Below are 17,606 nucleotides of genomic sequence, written 5' to 3' on the forward strand. Positions count from 1 at the left end.
TCACTGAACGGTAAAAACAAACCAGTTGCAAAAAAATAAAGGTGACACCAAGGCACTCGCATGGAAAATATGTTTAAAAAGCCTTTATTTGTGGGTTAATGCATAGCTAGAATAAAAAAAATAAAAACACCTACTCATTGCGGAAAACAATACCTTCTTTAGGGTGACTGATTAAATGCTTTTTAACCTATTTTCCACAAGAGTGGTCTCACCTTTTTCCTTTTTTTTTTTAAATCTTTTTTGTCACCTACTGTATCTTTGTTTGGGAGATTTTTACTCCAGCCAAACAGATGCACTCCTTCCCCTCTAATACAGTATAAGTCTATACCACTTTACTTACTTTTTTTTGGTGCAGAAAATAGCAGATCTAGACCGTCTGTTTTCAAACAGCCAACGTAGCCATATAGGTTTATCTGAGGACACCCTGGAACCTCCCTCATGGACCACTGGGGGTCCCCGGACCACACTTTGACTACCACAGCACTGACTGAAAGATGTGTTATTCTGCTAGAGGGGTCAGATAGTGTCCACACAGCACTGTGGAGCTCAAAGGGTCTCTCTCTCTCTCTCTCTCTCTCTCTCTCTCTCTCTCTCTCTCTCTCTCTCTCTCTCTCTCATCCCATTGTCTTCCTTCTCTCTGTGTCTGTCTTTGTCACCACAACTACTCTGTTCGCTCCGCTGGAGAGTCATTAAGTACATTTACTCAAGTGCTGTACTTAAGTACACCTTAGAGGTACTTTTACCTTGTTGTTTCTTACTACTACTGTTGAATAGGTTTTAAGGTTTCAGGGCTGGTTTACAGGTGGGTTAAAATCGCCATGGGGCTTCGTTCAGAAAGCAGGATTCCAGTGATGTATAAAGTTATGGTTTATTTGCTAGAACACAAATAGAGAAATACAATCAGTATATAATTCAATCTACAAACATTTCAGCAATAAATACAAAGTTACACCAATAGTCTCTAGGTTTACACTAAAGTGACTGTGCATTTGCATTACTATTTAGTTTCAGGCATACAGGATTACACATTTCACAACCACCAATAAAAGGGCAATATGCATCTAGGCACAAACCACTCAACATTATATTTAAACAGACACTAGGCATAGGGCCATCAAGACAAACCACTCAACATTATATTTAAACAGACACTAGGCATAGGGCCATCAAGACAAACAATAACCAAGAAAACATACAAGGCACAAACTTACTCAAGTGACGCATAACTTCTACATAGGACTCAAGGCCAGGGCTCTGGTGCTAACCTGTCTCCATCTCTGCCAAACATGAACTGAGAGCAGGTGCTAACCTGTCTCCATCTCTGCCAAACATGAACTGAGAGCAGGTGCTAACCTGTCTCCATCTCTGCCAAACATGAACTGAGAGCAGGTGCTAACCTGTCTCCATCTCTGCCAAACATGAACTGAGAGCAGGTGCTAACCTGTCTCCATCTCTGCCAAACATGAACTGAGAGCAGGTGCTAACCTGTCTCCATCTCTGCCAAACATGAACTGAGAGCAGGTGCTAACCTGTCTCCATCTCTGCCAAACATGAACTGAGAGCAGGTGCTAACCTGTCTCCATCTCTGCCAAACATGAACTGAGAGCAGGTGCTAACCTGTCTCCATCTCTGCCAAACATGAACTGAGAGCAGGTGCTAACCTGTCTCCATCTCTGCCAAACATGAACTGAGAGCAGGTGCTAACCTGTCTCCATCTCTGCCAAACATGAACTGAGAGCAGGTGCTAACCTGTCTCCATCTCTGCCAAACATGAACTGAGAGCAGGTGCTAACCTGTCTCCATCTCTGCCAAACATGAACTGAGAGCAGGTGCTAACCTGTCTCCATCTCTGCCAAACATGAACTGAGAGCAGAGCACAGAGGCAGTATATATATCTGGTAACCAATTATCAGTGAGTGAGTTCAGGTGTGGGGAGTGCAGGAGTGCAAACTAAGGAGAGGGTTGGTGACTTTTGTACAACTACACTACTATCTCAGAGGCACATTGTACTTATTGCTACACTAATTAATTGAAAACTGTTGTCATACTTTTCCTATTTGAAGATAGCTGATCGACAGCTTCACAATGCATCACATTAAGAGGCGTTTTGACTGTGAGCTTGCAGATAAACTATTTTCGAAATTAACGTGTGAAATGTCTATTTACTTCAGGTACTGTAGATGTATTGTGATGCCTAAACTTTCTCTTTTTCTCATGTGAAATCATGTGAAATGTTGAATACAAGGCCTTTTTTAACTTGTAACATTCTTTTCTACACTGTGCCCTATTGCAGTGGTTCTCAACCTTTTCAGGCTGTGACCCCCAAAATAATCATATTTGAACTGGAGACACCCACCCTGCACAAGCACTTGGAATTTTAGGAGTTGGCATTACATTTAGTTTGACTAGATCTCTTCCATTTCTGCCTCTAATATTTGACAATTTGACCAATGTTTGACCAGAAGTACTGAAAAGGTCTTTAAAGTCCTTAAATTGACACTTAATAAATGTGCAGATACCCTATATACACTTATAATGTATGTTTTCTTTTTTTTTTACTGTTGTTACAATGTTACATTTTAGCTAAACATCTGGGGACCCCTCTGGGGGTCCCGACCTACAGGTTGAGAACCACTGCCCTATTGCTACTTTTACTTAAGTAAAAGTAATCAGAGTACTTTTCCCCCTCACCATTGCCTCAGACGTGGCTCAGATCCCAGGCGGAGGACATTGTTCTCTCTCTCTTTGTGTCATTGTCACATGCACACACGTCTCTGGTCCTCACTAATTGGCACGTGGACAACGGGCTGGATAATGAGTCCATTATAATTCCATGCTGACCAGGGCTTCTGTGTCTTTGCTTCGTGAAATGGAACGTCGTGGCGAGCACATCTTCATGTACAACAGTGTTCATTCCGTCGACTAAAACTATGACGAAAAACCTTTTTCCACAGACGAAAACAACATAAAAGCTACGCTATGATGACTAAAAATGAGACCATATATATATATTGACAATTTTGACAACAAAATGTTAGGGAGGGACTAGTGGTGAAGAGATCTGGTAGAACGAAAAGACAAGTCATTTTATGGTTGATTCCGCTCGGGTGTTGTGAACTGAATATAGCAGATCTACAAGCTCACAACTGCGACTCGCTGTGAGCTTGCGCCGGCTATTTTCAGCATGCGAGTGTAAAATCACTAAATCAGGCATTATGACGACCAACAAAATACCTTTTTGTCGAATGTACAACATTGTCACGTGCTGATAGTGGTACATGGATGGAAAGAATCAGTCCACTACTGTGGGGTTGGGTACTTTGCCCACCATTGTTTGGTGTTTTATGATCAGTGAGGTTGACAACAGCCTACTGTGAGCAGTATTGAACCCCCTGATTGAATGTGCTAATTTCTGGGCTGGAGTATTTGTCATTATCCAGGAAATGCCAGCTTCTAAAAGAGCCCTGACACAATGACACGTGCCTGGCACTATGCCTTGACGGTGCATGTGTGCGTGTTTGCGTGCGTGCGTGTGTGCGTGCGTGCGTGCATGTTTGCTTGTTTGTTTGTTCAGAATGAATGAATATTGGTTCAAACAGAATATTTCTTATTATTCATGTACAGTAAATATTGTGGTAAGGGGTTTTTATTAGGAAATCATCATACATTCCCATAAGCTTTTTGGTTATTATTATCGCAAATGCACTGTCCATCCGTTGCTAATAATACGGTACACTGTTTTGATGGGGGGCCGTGCGCCAACCTGCTTATGTTTATGTGATAATATATTGAAACAATGTGATACTGACAAATATGAAATGAGGGTAGGCAACGTCAGTTCCACTGATACAAGACGCAGCGCGATCAATTGACCAGTTAAATCTGACCAGTTAACAAGTGGTCAGTAATTACAGTTCTAGTATTTCAGGGTGTAAAAGCTGGATTGTGTGTTTTGTGAGAGTGTTGCTGTACGTGGTGCTGAAAGATGTATAGCTGTGGAACTGAATGCAGCGTAGCTGTCCATGGCCTAAACTGAACACGGTGTAGCTGTCCATGGTGCTGAACGCATCATGCTGAATGCAGTGTAGCTCTCCATGGTGTTGGAGGAAGTATCCAGCAAGAGCCGCTGACGGCCGCGTCCCTGTCCATGGCTGCCTCCATGGCCGCGTCCATGGACACGACACCGCGTCCACGGACGCTACTGCGTCTCACGCATGGACCATGGCCGCGTCCACGGACGCGAGACCACATCCACGGACGCTACTGCGTCTCACACAGTTACTGAGGTTAAGGTTAGGGTTTGGGTTAGGGTTAGGCATAGTTTTACTGAGGTTAAGGTTAGGGTTTGGGTTAGGGTTAGGCATAGTTTTACTGAGGTTAAGGTTAGGGTTTGGGTTAGGGTTAGGTATAGTTTTACTGAGGTTAAGGTTAAGGTTAGGGTTTGGGTTAGGGTTAGGCATAGTTTTACTGAGGTTAAGGTTAGGGTTTGGGTTAGGGTTAGGTGGTCGTTAGAATCGGTGTCGCGTCCGTGGACGCGGTCTCACGTCCATGGATGCGGTCTCGCGTCCGTGGTCCAAAAGTAGGTCGGGAGTGGCTTGTTGTCGGTATCAGCCGGTAACACGCGGGAGTCTGTCCCTGTTACAATGCGCTAGACCCCTGGGAGATGGACTGCTGAGGTGGAGCGCCACACCTACCATCAGCTGCCAGTACTTGCCGCACGACTTGCCAAGATGTGCTACTCATACGCTGAGTTGGCGGTGGTCGGAATCGAACCCATGACCTTGCGGTCCAAAGGCGCGAGCTCTACCGACTGAAAAAAGCAGGTCCGTGGTCCGCACCTGCTTTTTTCGCGGACGCGGCCGTCAGCGGCTGTCACTCGAAGTATCAGAGCTGAATGGAGTGTACCTGTCCATGGTGCTGAAGGATGTGTAGCCCTTCTCCCTATGGGCTATACGGTTTAGGCTTGGCTCAGGGAAGAGGACGCCCCTGCCTTGCATAGTCCAACATGAGTACATGACAGGAACCAAATAATGTACTGCTTCTTTATTATTTTGTTTTCTATGGTATGCACTGTAAATGTGTATTTAGGGATTTTATTGTAATTTTATTTTTGCTTGTCATTTTCAATTTTACTGTCATTTAGAAATTTGACCCCAGGAAAGGATATCTTAAATAAACAATACTCTTTGGAAGGAAACATACAAATTATTATGATAAACGAATGCGGCACCTTTGAATATCAGCTAGTATCGGCCCCGTGATGGGGATGCAAGGCTAAAAGCACAGTCTTTATGTTCTCCACAGGTGGTGGTGAAGACCCGTACGGATTACCAGACAGAGAAGAAGAGGATGAAGGTTCCAAAGGTGGAAGAGTTCACCATCAGCTTCACCGACGGCATGTCAGAGAGACTGAAGGTACTGCACTCTACTGTACTCTACTGTACTCTACTGTACTCTACTGTACTCTACTGTACTCTACTGTACTCTACTGTACTCTTATCCCTGATCCTGAGCCCATGTCAGAGAGACTGAAGGTACTGTACTCTACTGTACTCTACTGTACTCTACTGTACTGTACTCTACTGTACTCTACTGTACTGTACTCTACTGTACTCTACTGTACTCTACTGTACTGTACTGTACTCTACTGTACTGTATACTGTACTGTACTGTACTGTACTCTACTGCACTCTACTGTACTCTGCTGTACTCTGCTGTACTCTACTGTACTGTACTGTACTGTACTGTACTCTACTCTACTGTACTCTACTGTACTCTACTGTACTCTACTCTACTGTACTCTACTGTACTCTAATCTACTCTACTGTACTGTACTGTACTGTACTGTACTGTACTGTACTCTACTGTACTCTACTGTACTCTACTCTACTGTACTCTACTGTACTCTACTGTACTCTACTCTACTCTACTGTACTCTACTCTACTGTACTGTACTCTACTCTACTGTACTCTACTGTACTCTACTGTACTCTACTCTACTGTACTCTTATCCCTGATCCTGAGCCCATGTCAGAGAGACTGAAGGTACTGCACTCTACTGTACTGTACTGTACTGTACTGTACTGTACTGTACTGTACTGTACTCTACTGTACTGTACTCTTTTCCCTGATCCTGTGCCCAACTCTAAACCAGGGGTCTTCAACGTTTTCAGTTGAGAGAGAGATGAAGCAGGGACGAAGCAGGGACCCCCGCAAGCTTTTCATATAGTGTCATTGTTCGACAGCACGTTCATCAGTGTGTGTTGGATTCATGTCAATGTGTGTTTTCAGATATTTAACCACTTGAACCGTCAATACTTAATACATTTGACTTTTCACTCTGTACTTAGTCTGCCCTTTCTGCCCTATACACTAAACCTCTTTGCCGTGGATAATATAAAAATCACACCCGTGTGAACTGAGCGGTGGTCGTGGGGAGGGGGGGGGGGTGCCTGTGTGTGTGTGTGTGTGTGTGTGTGTGTGTGTGTGTGTGTGTGTGTGTGTGTGTGTGTGTGTATTGCAGTTCCCTTAACATGTGTGGTCAGAAAATAATAATAATAATACTTGACCACACATGCTGACCCACCCTTCCCCCCTGTGTGTGTGTGTGTGTGTGTGTGTGTGTGTGTGTGTGTGTGTGTGTGTGTGTGAGTGAGAACAACAGCGCCCCTCCCTTAACATGTGTGGTCAGAAAAGGTACTGCAGGCTTGAGGCTACATACACGGACGGCCGGACGGACGGACGGCCGGACGGACGGCCGGACGGACGGCCGGACGGAGACCCACACACACGGCCACGTATAGGAGACGGTGTGACCACCGCTCAAAAACCCTCTGTAGTAACTCTGAGGACCCGCTGTTGAAGAAACCATGTTGCTCTAAACCATTAAGAACAGGAACCCATCTTTGTTATGTTAGATTTTCACCACTTTAACCGCTTTTTTATGCTTTAACTATACAAAAAATCATGAACATTTGTGCAAATCGTATATATATATTTCTAAAGCAAACCTTTGAAAATCTTTGCCTCTGGGGGGGGGGGGGGGGGGGGTCAAATAATTGCAAAACCTATAATTCTAGTCGTCCATGACATAGATACATACGTCTTTTTATGGATTTAGAAGACATTTTTAGGTATTTTCCAGGACTTAATGACTGTAAACATCTTTGTCGACCATAACACATCGTTTTCCTTTGAGAGGACCAACACACGCACGCACGCACGCACGCACGCACGCACGCACGCACGCACGCACGCACGCACGCACGCACGCCACACACACACACACACACACACACACACACACACACACACACACACACACACACACACACACACACACACACACACACACACACACGTTGCCATGGCAGCACAATAAGGGAAAGAACCCTTCCATGGCAACCGTGTGAAAACAAACACAGAATGTGTGTGCGTGTGTGTGTGTGTGTGTGTGTGCGTGTGCGTGAGGGTGTGTGGCACCTGCAGAAAAGATCAGGCATAATGTACTGTATATATAAAATATTAACACCAAAATGAAACAGTCATTGACTCATAACCACATACCCACGCACGCACGCACACACACCACAGCACCACTAACATAGTAGTCTCTCAAGAACAGGCTAACTGAGCTCCAGTTAAGTGAAAAGGACCTTTTCTTTGACGATGGCTGGCCAGATTGCTGACATAGAAACATAGGTTTTTCAAAAAGTCTTCAAAAGGATTCAAAGGACACTTATAGAATCGGGGTCAAAATTCAAAATGTCACAGTTTTTCAAAAATAGCAGATCTACAAGCTTGTGAGCTTGTATATCTGCCATTTTTCAATAGTTAAAGCATAAACTAATTATACACAATAATGTGTACCCATTCTGAATGGGTTAAGACAGAGAAGATTTCAGTGTGTACAGTACATCTTGGCCTGCTACCAGCCTGTGTCAGCGTGCAAGATGTATTGCGGTTGGATTTGGGCTACACAGATCGCTTTGGGGGGCGCTTGAACCGAACCTCTGGCTCTGCTTCACTGACACAAACGCAAGCACACACACACACGTGCGTGCTCGCGCGAGACGGAAGGCATGCACATTCCCTGCGCAGATTGTGTTGATGGATGAAGGCACTTAGGGTGTAAAATGCTCTCTAATCCTCCCTCTCTCACTCCCTGCCACCAGGCACGTGCACACATAGACAGCAAAAAGGGGCTTGAGCCCCTACCAGAGCATATGAGCGGAGCGGGCCGTTTTTGACGTGAGCGTGAGCGAGCGACTTGTCAAATGGGTCTGAGCGGCTCACGTTACAGCAGGCATTTGTGTTGGGAAAACTTGTGGCAAAGCAAAGGAGAAAGCGTTTCGGACATGGTAGCAAAATACTTTTGTTAAAACTTTGCGTGGAGCGAGCGCGGAGCGACAAATGCGCAAATCAAGATGAGCGACGGAGCGGCGCGGCCCGGCCCGGTGGCCTACCAGAGTGACGAGCGAGCGGGACAAGAGCCCTCTGGAGCGCGGAGCGGCTTTCGTTCCTGTTCCACTCCGCTCACATGCTCTGGCCCCTACCCTTTTATCCGTCTTTAAAAAGTGCCCTCTCCAGATAATGAATGCAGTTTTTACTATGCTGAAAGAAACACATTTATGCCCTCTTGCCATGCCATACCTGAAGGCAGCATTCAAATTGCCTTGTCCAAACTCTCCTAAACTTGAATGCAGCATCTTAAGTTGAAAGAATTGCCCTCCCTTTGTAGAAATCCATGCCGTTACGCCACATCTCCAGTATTCACTTGAAAATAGCCGACCTCCAAGCTCAGGTCTGCTATTTTCGATATTACCACCAAAAGGTCCCTTTTAGAAATGTCAGCCCCTGCCTCTCTAACATCCTCTGCACGGCCCTGCCTGCCACCCATCCCACCCTGTCCCATGCGGTGGCTCTCTCTGCACCTCCCACCAGTGGCGTCAGTTCAGCAAAAGATAAGGTATGGCATCGTGACTGGTGTCTTGCACACGCGCCAAGAAATAAATAAAGTCGGCCTGTTATTAGCGTTAGGCACGCTATGCTGGATAACACTCTGCTGGGTGACGTCCTAACATCGTGGCATACTGTATACAGTATAAGGGCCGTGGGGGAAATCAACCGTCGGGTTTGACAGCTGTCGTCGAGTCAGAATTAGTTACATTAGGTGTAAAAAGTGTATGACGAGACGTGGTGTGAGACTGAATGGAAGGCAGACACATGCGACACTATGTGGACTGAGTTACTAGGGCCCAAGGTGGAGGGGCCTGGAATTATTTTATAATTTAGCTATTGAAAAATAGCAGATCTTGCTTCTGGTGGGTCCCTGGAACTAAACATTTTGAGATGGGGGTCCGTGGCCAAATACAAATCATTTTCGGGGTCCTTCACATGAAAAAGTGAGAGCACCACTGACGACATAGAAACGTAGGTTTTTCAAAAAACCTTCAAAGACTTTTAAAGACTTTCAAAAATAGCAGATCTGCAAGCTCACAGCGCGGCACTCGGTGCCGCGCTGTGAGCTTGTACATCTGCTATTTTTCAATAGTTTAAGCACAAAATGTGAGTGAATCCTTGTACCCAGGGCCCAGAATTTGGTGTTGACACCCCTGCCCAGGGGGCGACACTCAGTAACCTAACTGTGACTGAGTGTCAACGGGACCAGAAGTCCATCTCCGTCCGCCTGGGAGCGATGCCAATATTAGATTTATAGATTTATAACATTGGAAGAGAAATGTACTGTATGTACAGAACATTTGACAACTGTGACATTTTAATGTACAGAACAACTGCCCCGAGGTATGTGTGTGTGTGTGTGTGTGTGTGTCTGTGTGTGTGTGTGTGTGTGTGTGTGTGTGTGTGTGTGTGTGTGTGTGTGTGTGTGTGTGTGTGTGTGTGTGTGTGTGTGCGCGCAACTGCAACTACGTGAACCAACGTGACACATACTGTACCATGACAAATGTCAACTTTTGTTGGCGTGATTTTACCTGACGCAGTTTGTCTCGCCGAGTTGAACGCGGACAATCTCTCTCTCTCTCTCTCTCTCTCTCTCTCTCTCTCTCTCTCTCTCTCTCTCTCTCTCTCAGGGACGTGCAGAGAATGTTAGAGAGGCAGGGCCTGAAATTTCTAAAAGGCCACTTTTGGTGAAAATACCGACCTCCAAGCTCACAACGCGTCGCAGCGCGAGCTTGGAGGGCGGCTATTTTCGGTGCTTGATACCACACTGAACTAAGCATGGATTTCTAGAGGGCAATTCTTATTCTTTCAACATAAGATGCTGCATTCAAGTTCAGGAGAGTTTGGAAAAGGCCATTCTCTTGCTGCCTTCAGGTATGGCATGGAAAGAGGGGGCATTTGAATTTCTTTCACCGTAGTCAAAAATGCATTCATGGTCTGGAGAGGGCAGTTTTTTACTGACGGTTAAAAGCCCCCTTTGATGTCTATGTGTACGTGCCCGCTCTCTCTCTCTCTCTATCTCTCTCTCTTTCTCTCTCTCTCTCTCTCTCTCTCTCTCTCTCTCTCTCTCGCCTTTCCTCCCTTCCCCCCCTTCGAATGTCAACTATATCGACAGCGGCTGATCAAATGAGAGATGATGTTAACAGAAGCAGAGTGGTGGTGGTGGTGGTGGTGGATGGATGGAGCAGGGGACGGAGTGCATGTCTGGCTGCAGTTCATATGACTTGGCGTGTGTAGCTGACAGCCTGCCAAGCCGTCAATCCAATGTGATGTGTTTGGCCGGCTCCCCTCTGTATACTATATATCAGCGCATGGATACACGTGACGCAGGCATGCACGTGCACAGACTAAACCAGGGGTCTTCAACGTTTTCAGGCCAAGGACCCCTTAGCTGAGAGAGAGATGAAGCAGAGACCCCCACAACCTGTTCACAGATTCCATATAGTTTCATTGTTTGGCAGCAAAATCATCAGTGTATTTTGGATTCATGTCAATTTGTGTTTTCAGATACGTATTTAACCACTTGAATCGTAACACAACTTGACCTTTCACTCTGTACTTAGATGCTCTTTTTCCCCTCTACACCAAATGTGTTTGCCGAAAATAGCCAATCTACAAGCTCACAACGCGCTCACAGCGCGAGGCGTTGTGAGCTTGTAGATCTGCTATTTTTTTTGCTAAAGTTCTAAGAATATGGACACTAGGGTTCAAGTGGTTAATATAAAAATTAGAAAAAAAGTTTCTATCACAGAAAGATTTGGAGAACCCCCTGTAGTAACTCTAAGGACCCCCTAGGGGTCCCGGACCCCCTGTTGAAGACCCTTGGACTAAACACATGGCTTTACCTCCGACTTCAGTAAATAAATATGTAGCAGTCGACTTTTCTTTTTCTTTTTTCTTTTTTTTACACTTTATCCATTTTTGATGGGTAAGGTAAGGTAGGTCGTCTTGACTTGTGACCAGTCCGACCACCTGCTTGTTATTGAGACAACGATCCAATGATCACACACACACACACACACACACACACACACACACACACACACACACACACACACACACACACACACACACACACACACGTGATGATGTACGCATTGCATCCATATGTACGTGAATAAAAAAACTTCAAAATAAAAGAAATGTAGCTTTAGTCCATACATAAGGTAAAATTTGAAAATGTGTTTATTTTGTAATTTGCCAATAACCCGGGCCACACAATGCCCAGGTCTGATATAGACTCTATAGATAGACTGTACAGAAAAAAGAATGGACAAAGTGAACGGTGACATCACACCATTGGTTTCTATTGCCCGTTTTGAAGCCACTATTTTTTGTAACCCATTTACACCCAGTGCCAATTCATGATTCCCGGAGGCCACGCCCCACCTCTCAGGGGCGTCAATTGGGTATGGCAGGGGTATGCAGCTGCCATACCCTGGGTCCTTGGGGGAAAATAAAAGTTACTTTAAAATATATAAATCCATGAATGTCTCTTTGTGTATCGGTGATGGTTATTATGTTGTTAAATTACAGTAAAATAACTACAAATGCAAAATGTTACAAAATGGACACTTTAACAAGTATAATAATTATATTCTCCACACTTGTATTCTCCCCATCTTGACAAAATGGTAAATTCCCAGGTTCTGTAGGTCAGCTGCACAGGTGCAATTCATGTGGCACGTTTACTAACATGCCAAGTTTAGCTGCACTTGAACAACAATTCCAGGCTGCCATATCCAGCCCAAGAAACCGTAGAAACCTGTGTAAAAAACTGACAAAACTCGTTTTTTTCAGACATTTTGTGAAAATAGCAGATCTACATGCTCACAACACCTCGCAGCGTGAGGCGTTGTGAGCATGTAGGTCTGCTTTTCACAATAGAACCGTGTTATACAAAATGTAATGCCTCTTTTCCATGACTACTCCCATCTTTGCCATACCCTAGCTTTTTCTGAACTGACGCCACTGCCACCTCTCCGCCCTCGTTACTGTTGCTATGTACGACGCGCTTTGAAGTACCACGTACGGCTTCACTCAGTCCTTCACTGTCAGCAGCACCATGGAGGAAAACTGCACACTGCCCGACGCGTTTTGGACCCAGAGCTTCAAAATCTCTTCCAAATCCGTTAACAAGGCCTGGCATGCATTGGAAAATTATGTAGGGCTACACAAGAATTAAAACGAAACTGCAGAGGAATATAAGGACGCAACAGAGAGGAATAAGGATATCGCCTGGATGGTGGACCAACAGAGAGCCGTTTGCACTGATCGTTTAGAGGCTATTACCTCTCCATTGCACAAAGAAACAACCAGAATAAACTGCTTCAAATGTAGGCTACATGTTTCTGCCGATTGCTTATACATATAGTGCGACGATTCGTAGAATCATAGCTAGTTCGGTGGACGGTCACAAGGGGGGCGCGCGCACGGAGGGGGACGGGACACAGGGTCCTGCCCCCCCCCTTACCCAGGGTTCATAGGGAAGCTAGCTGGTGGGTCTCAGTCTTGTTGCATAGCACTGCTGCTGCTACCACGCTGCAGTACACACACAAGTGCCACACTTGTTGCTTGCAGGTAGCTGTGCTGTTGCCCACCGCTTGGAGAGGGTGCCTAACTTGGCTGAGTATTTCTGGCTGTTTCTGCTATTTTACTATCGCTCAATTCATGTTCTTAGCTGCCAAACTAAGAAGCTGTGTTCTTGGCCAGGTTGTATGGGAAGTTTGAGATTGTTATTCTGGTAATCGCTGAATTCTAAACTGCTGTTTCAAGGTTCAGATTTCTTGCTATCGTTGCTGGTGCCTAGCTGATTTCTGTACTTTCAGTTGTTTGTTGCTAAAGCTATTTCAAAGGTGCTACAGGCTTGCCAAAGTTGCTAAAGGTAAACTCAGTATCATAGAAGTTGGCTGTGGCTACAGGCTAAATGCTAACTTATTTCGTGGCCTGGTGGGCCTTTACTGGGCTACCATGAGTTAAAGTAATCTCAGTTGTTGGGTTTGTCGATAACAATGTCAGTACTTTGCAACGGCGCGGGCCGTATCGGCTAGCGCGGAACAACAGGTTTAATGTACAGTGAGCTTGGAGCTAGCTGGTGGCTATTGCTAGCCGGCTATTTCGGTAAGGATGCTGTTAGCTGGTAAATCAATGTGCTAGCCATGTCAAGGCATAGAGCGGCGGCCCGCGTGAAAACATGGCCCCGTAGCAAGTAATGAATCACGCTAGGAGGATTCAGTTTGTAGGTTGCAGGTGGCTGTAAACGGCAGCGTTCACCTAGCTCTGAGCTAGCCGAGTCACGTCAAGCGGTGATTTACGGCATGACGTTCGGCAGCGAATACTAAGCGCTGCGTGTGGGAAATGTAGTTCTCTATCATGCCAAGCCTCGGCGTCGTGCTAGTAGCAAGAGTCGTATGAATTACTAGTCACGTCAGGCCAGGAGGAAGCTTTCGATTCAAGCTTCGCTCGCAGCATGCTTAATCTAGTTAGTATGGGGCCTATATTGCTTCTGCCTCGCCTCGGGTTATGTGTATGTTTTCCTCTTTTTGCTCTGTCTGGCCGTCTTAACAGCTGCTGCTTATGAGGTGCTAGTTGCTATACCATAGCAGCTAAATGGTTTCTGTCGCTTCTTGGACCACAGTAGGGCTGCTGCCAGTTACCGTGGCGTAGAAGCCCTCGCGGGATGAATTATTAAATACAGTAATCGCCTCTCTTTGAGAAGCCTATAAAGGATGTCTGTCTGCGTGGGCTCCCGAGAGGAGGAAACCCGCAAGCTCATAGGTGCCACAGTTTACGTGCAAACAATGTTTTGCTTCCGCTAACGCAGTCGTGCCTGTCTGTCCTGACGTCACCAGTTGAATTCGCTAGTGCATGCAGGGAATCGTAGTCTTCTCTAAATGCTCGGTAGCTCCAGCTAAATATTCTCTTCTGCTACGGTAGGAGCCATCGTTCATTCCAGCCAGGCAGCCACGAGCTGTCTGTTGATGGTCGGCTAGCTTACAACTCAGAACTCATGTAGCTAAAGAGGTTTGCTAACGTTCCGTAATGACTCTTCAAGCTGCCTATTCCATGGGGGTTGCGTGTGTCCGTGGTCAGCAGCTACCTAGCATACAGGCTAGCAGAGGGTAACGTCACGAAGCGAAGGGTGGCGCACGGTCTGCGCATTCTGAGCACATGGGTAATGTGGCTCTCTAGCATTTAACCTCCATGTCACCTGGTCCGTTACGATTCTTTTTCGTTATTATATTATTTTATGTGCACGCGCAGTTCAATAGGGCAGGGATGCGCATGTATTATCAATGTCTATGCTTCGCTTGTGCCCACTGTACAAGCTTAGCATACAGGCTTCGTTTGCTGTTCATGAGGATTTTGCCTGGTCTCGGTTAATGCTAGCTTTGCCCAAGCTGCGGCTGCCTGCTGGCATAGCAGCTGATGATGGTTGCCGATGCTACTCTGGTGAAAACGCTAACATCTGTTTATGTTTGCAGCTCGGGCCAGAAACTGCCGCGTGTCTGTTGGCATCAGGGCGGCGTCGAGTGTGGCAGCGTTGAAGTTGAAGTCATTGGATACTATCCTCTATCGAGCTGCCGTATTTGTTTCAATCTAAGGTTATAGTTCTGGGTCACTGCGTATCGCACTGTACTGTATGTCCTTGTGGTGTTTCCGTAGCTGCGGCACTCGAGCTAATAATTACAGCTAAGGCTACTGCTAGTGAAAAATGACGAGTTGTTTATCTTTACAATCACATTAAAGCGGCCACAGGACTGTTGCATCATGTTCACCATTGCAGCTCCAGGATAAAGGCTGCTAACGCCATGCTTTCTTTTCAGCTCAGGCTAAAGTGCTACACGTCTGTTGCTGCAGCTCACGCCAAAGCTAATACTTGTTGGTTGCTAACATTCTGTTTATTATTTCAGCTCCAAGCCGGAGTGGCTGCAGGCCCACGGCTACGTCATCAGGTTATCATGGCAGCTTTATGCTAAAGCGGCTACATGTTCCACTAATCGTGTTTTACTTTTTAGCTTCTTGCTGCGGCTGCTACATGTCTAAATGCTAACATAATTTCTATCCTTTCAGCTCATGCTGGAGCTGCTGCATAGCTGCTACTACAGCAGGTCGCCATAGCAGCATGGCGCTGCAGCTGCTGAGGTTTTCTGCTAACAGATTTATCATTACAGCTCCAGGCCGGAGCTGCGGCATGCCCCCGCCACGGCATCAGGTTAGCATGGCAGCTTTATGCTAAAGCTGCTACATGTTCAACTAAATCGTGTTTTTCTTTATAGCTTCGGGCCACGGCTGCTACATGTTGCTGCTAACATCATGTCTGTCCTTTCAGCTTCTTGATGGAGCCGCTGCATAGCGGCTGCTACAGCATGCCATCATTGCAGCGTCGCGCTGCAGCGGCTGAGTGTTTTTCTGCTAACATGTTTATTTTTATAGTTTCGTCCACTACTGTATAATTCCATGAGACCAGTCAGGAGTCGGTGAGCACTGGAGAGGGCATCGCTACTACAGCTTCCGCTACTTCTGCCGCTACCATGAGCTGCCAGCCTGCCAGCCTGCCCGCCCGCCCTCCCGCCCGCCTGCCTGCCTGCCCGCCTGCACGCGCCATATTCAGCAGACGGAAGTGGCCTACCGCCAGCCCGCCCGCCTGCCTTCCCACCTGCCTGTCGGTCCTCCCGTCCGGCTGCCCGCCCGCCTGCTACAGCATCAGTTAATGCTATTACTGCTGCTACCATGAGCATGAACCAGCGCTGCGCCGTGCTGGAAGCCTGTGGTGCCGGCCCATCTTCCGGAGGCGCTGTCAGGCTGCGACCGTCGTCGCCACCGCCAGGTCGCAAGGGAACATGGGAAGCTGCAGTTCCAGCACCAGCGGTGGGAACTCCATTCCTCTCGCCAGCTGCAGCTTTCCCAGATGCCCTGAGGAGCCACACTCTAGCAGGTAAATAGCAACGCATTTGCTTGTTCGATTCTGTGAGCGTTCAGCCGCTCTCTAAGCTTGCTAATAATAGGCAACCTTAGTTACATAGCAGCGTCTTACTTGTACTGAATGTTGGGCTTTAGCCGCTCTCTAGGCTTATTTTTATCCCTCTATTCACAGACCTTCTAGAATAACTAGTTCATCAGCCACACTGATTGACAATATTTTAATTAACTTCTTGCACCTTGAAATTACCTCTGGTCTATTGTTAAATGATATGTCAGATCATCTCCCAGTTTTCCAATTAATTCATATTAAAGATAATACGCTTAGCAATAACTCGGTACAAGAGGAAATCAGTTATCGTAAATTTTCCAAAAGGAATGTGGAATCATTTAAATCTTCTATTAAGGATGTTTCATGGGATGGTGTTTTAGGGCTGCATGATGTGGAGAAAGCTTACCAGTTGTTTTTATTACTCTTTAATTCTGTCTTTGATAAATGCTTCCCAATGATTACCTCAAAAAAAGTGAAAAAGGTTTTTAAAGCCAATCCTTGGTTTACTACAGAATTAAGAAAACATTCTCTTCTAAAAAAGAAACTATACAAAAAATCTATTCTAAGTCCCACTCCATTCAATGTGGAAACGTATAAGAAATGCAAAAATACATTTACTCAATCATTAAGAAATGCTAAAAAGAAATATTTCTCAGACAAATTCATCCAAGCTTCTAAGGACATAAAGTCTACTTGGAGCATCATTAATCAATTATTACAACGCAAAAAACAACAATTAACTGTTCCAGTTGAGGTTTTGGGAAATGAAGGTTCTCCTCTCAATCAGAGAGAGATAGTAAATGGGTTAAATGATCTTTTCGTTAATATTGGCCTCTCATTGGCGGCCAATATAAATGTATCTGATGATATGCCATGTAGTTTAATCAAAGGTCAGTTTTCTCCACTCTGCAGTTTTGATCCCCCCAGTGTTGAGGAAGTGAGGGGTATTGTCTCTAATTTGAAAAATTCTGCTGAAGGTCATGATGGGTTTAGAAGTATTTTTATTAAAGAAATTATTGATTATATTATCCAACCCTTAACTCATATTTTTTGTTTATCTTTAGAGTCTGGTGTTGTTCCTCACAATTTAAAAATAGCAAAAGTGGTGCCACTACATAAATCAGGAGATACTAATAATTTTGGCAATTATCGGCCCATATCTATTCTTCCC

At 45.6% G+C, this 17,606-nt stretch overlaps 1 protein-coding gene across 1 annotated transcript in view; it reads left to right on the forward strand.

Annotated features, from left to right (window-relative positions):
• Positions 1–17,606, forward strand: part of nsg2 (neuronal vesicle trafficking associated 2) — a gene marked incomplete at both ends in the record, with an annotated part of 100,420 nt that overhangs the window by 29,131 nt on the left and 53,683 nt on the right. The window contains one exon of the mRNA XM_080748854.1: positions 5,305–5,415. Coding sequence (XP_080604980.1) covers positions 5,305–5,415 — 111 coding nt within the window. The remainder of the gene's footprint in view (positions 1–5,304; positions 5,416–17,606) is intronic.

Source organism: Nannobrachium achirus, assembly GCF_963921795.1.
Source record: "Nannobrachium achirus genome assembly, chromosome: 19".
Taxonomy (NCBI): Eukaryota; Metazoa; Chordata; class Actinopteri; order Myctophiformes; family Myctophidae; genus Nannobrachium; species Nannobrachium achirus.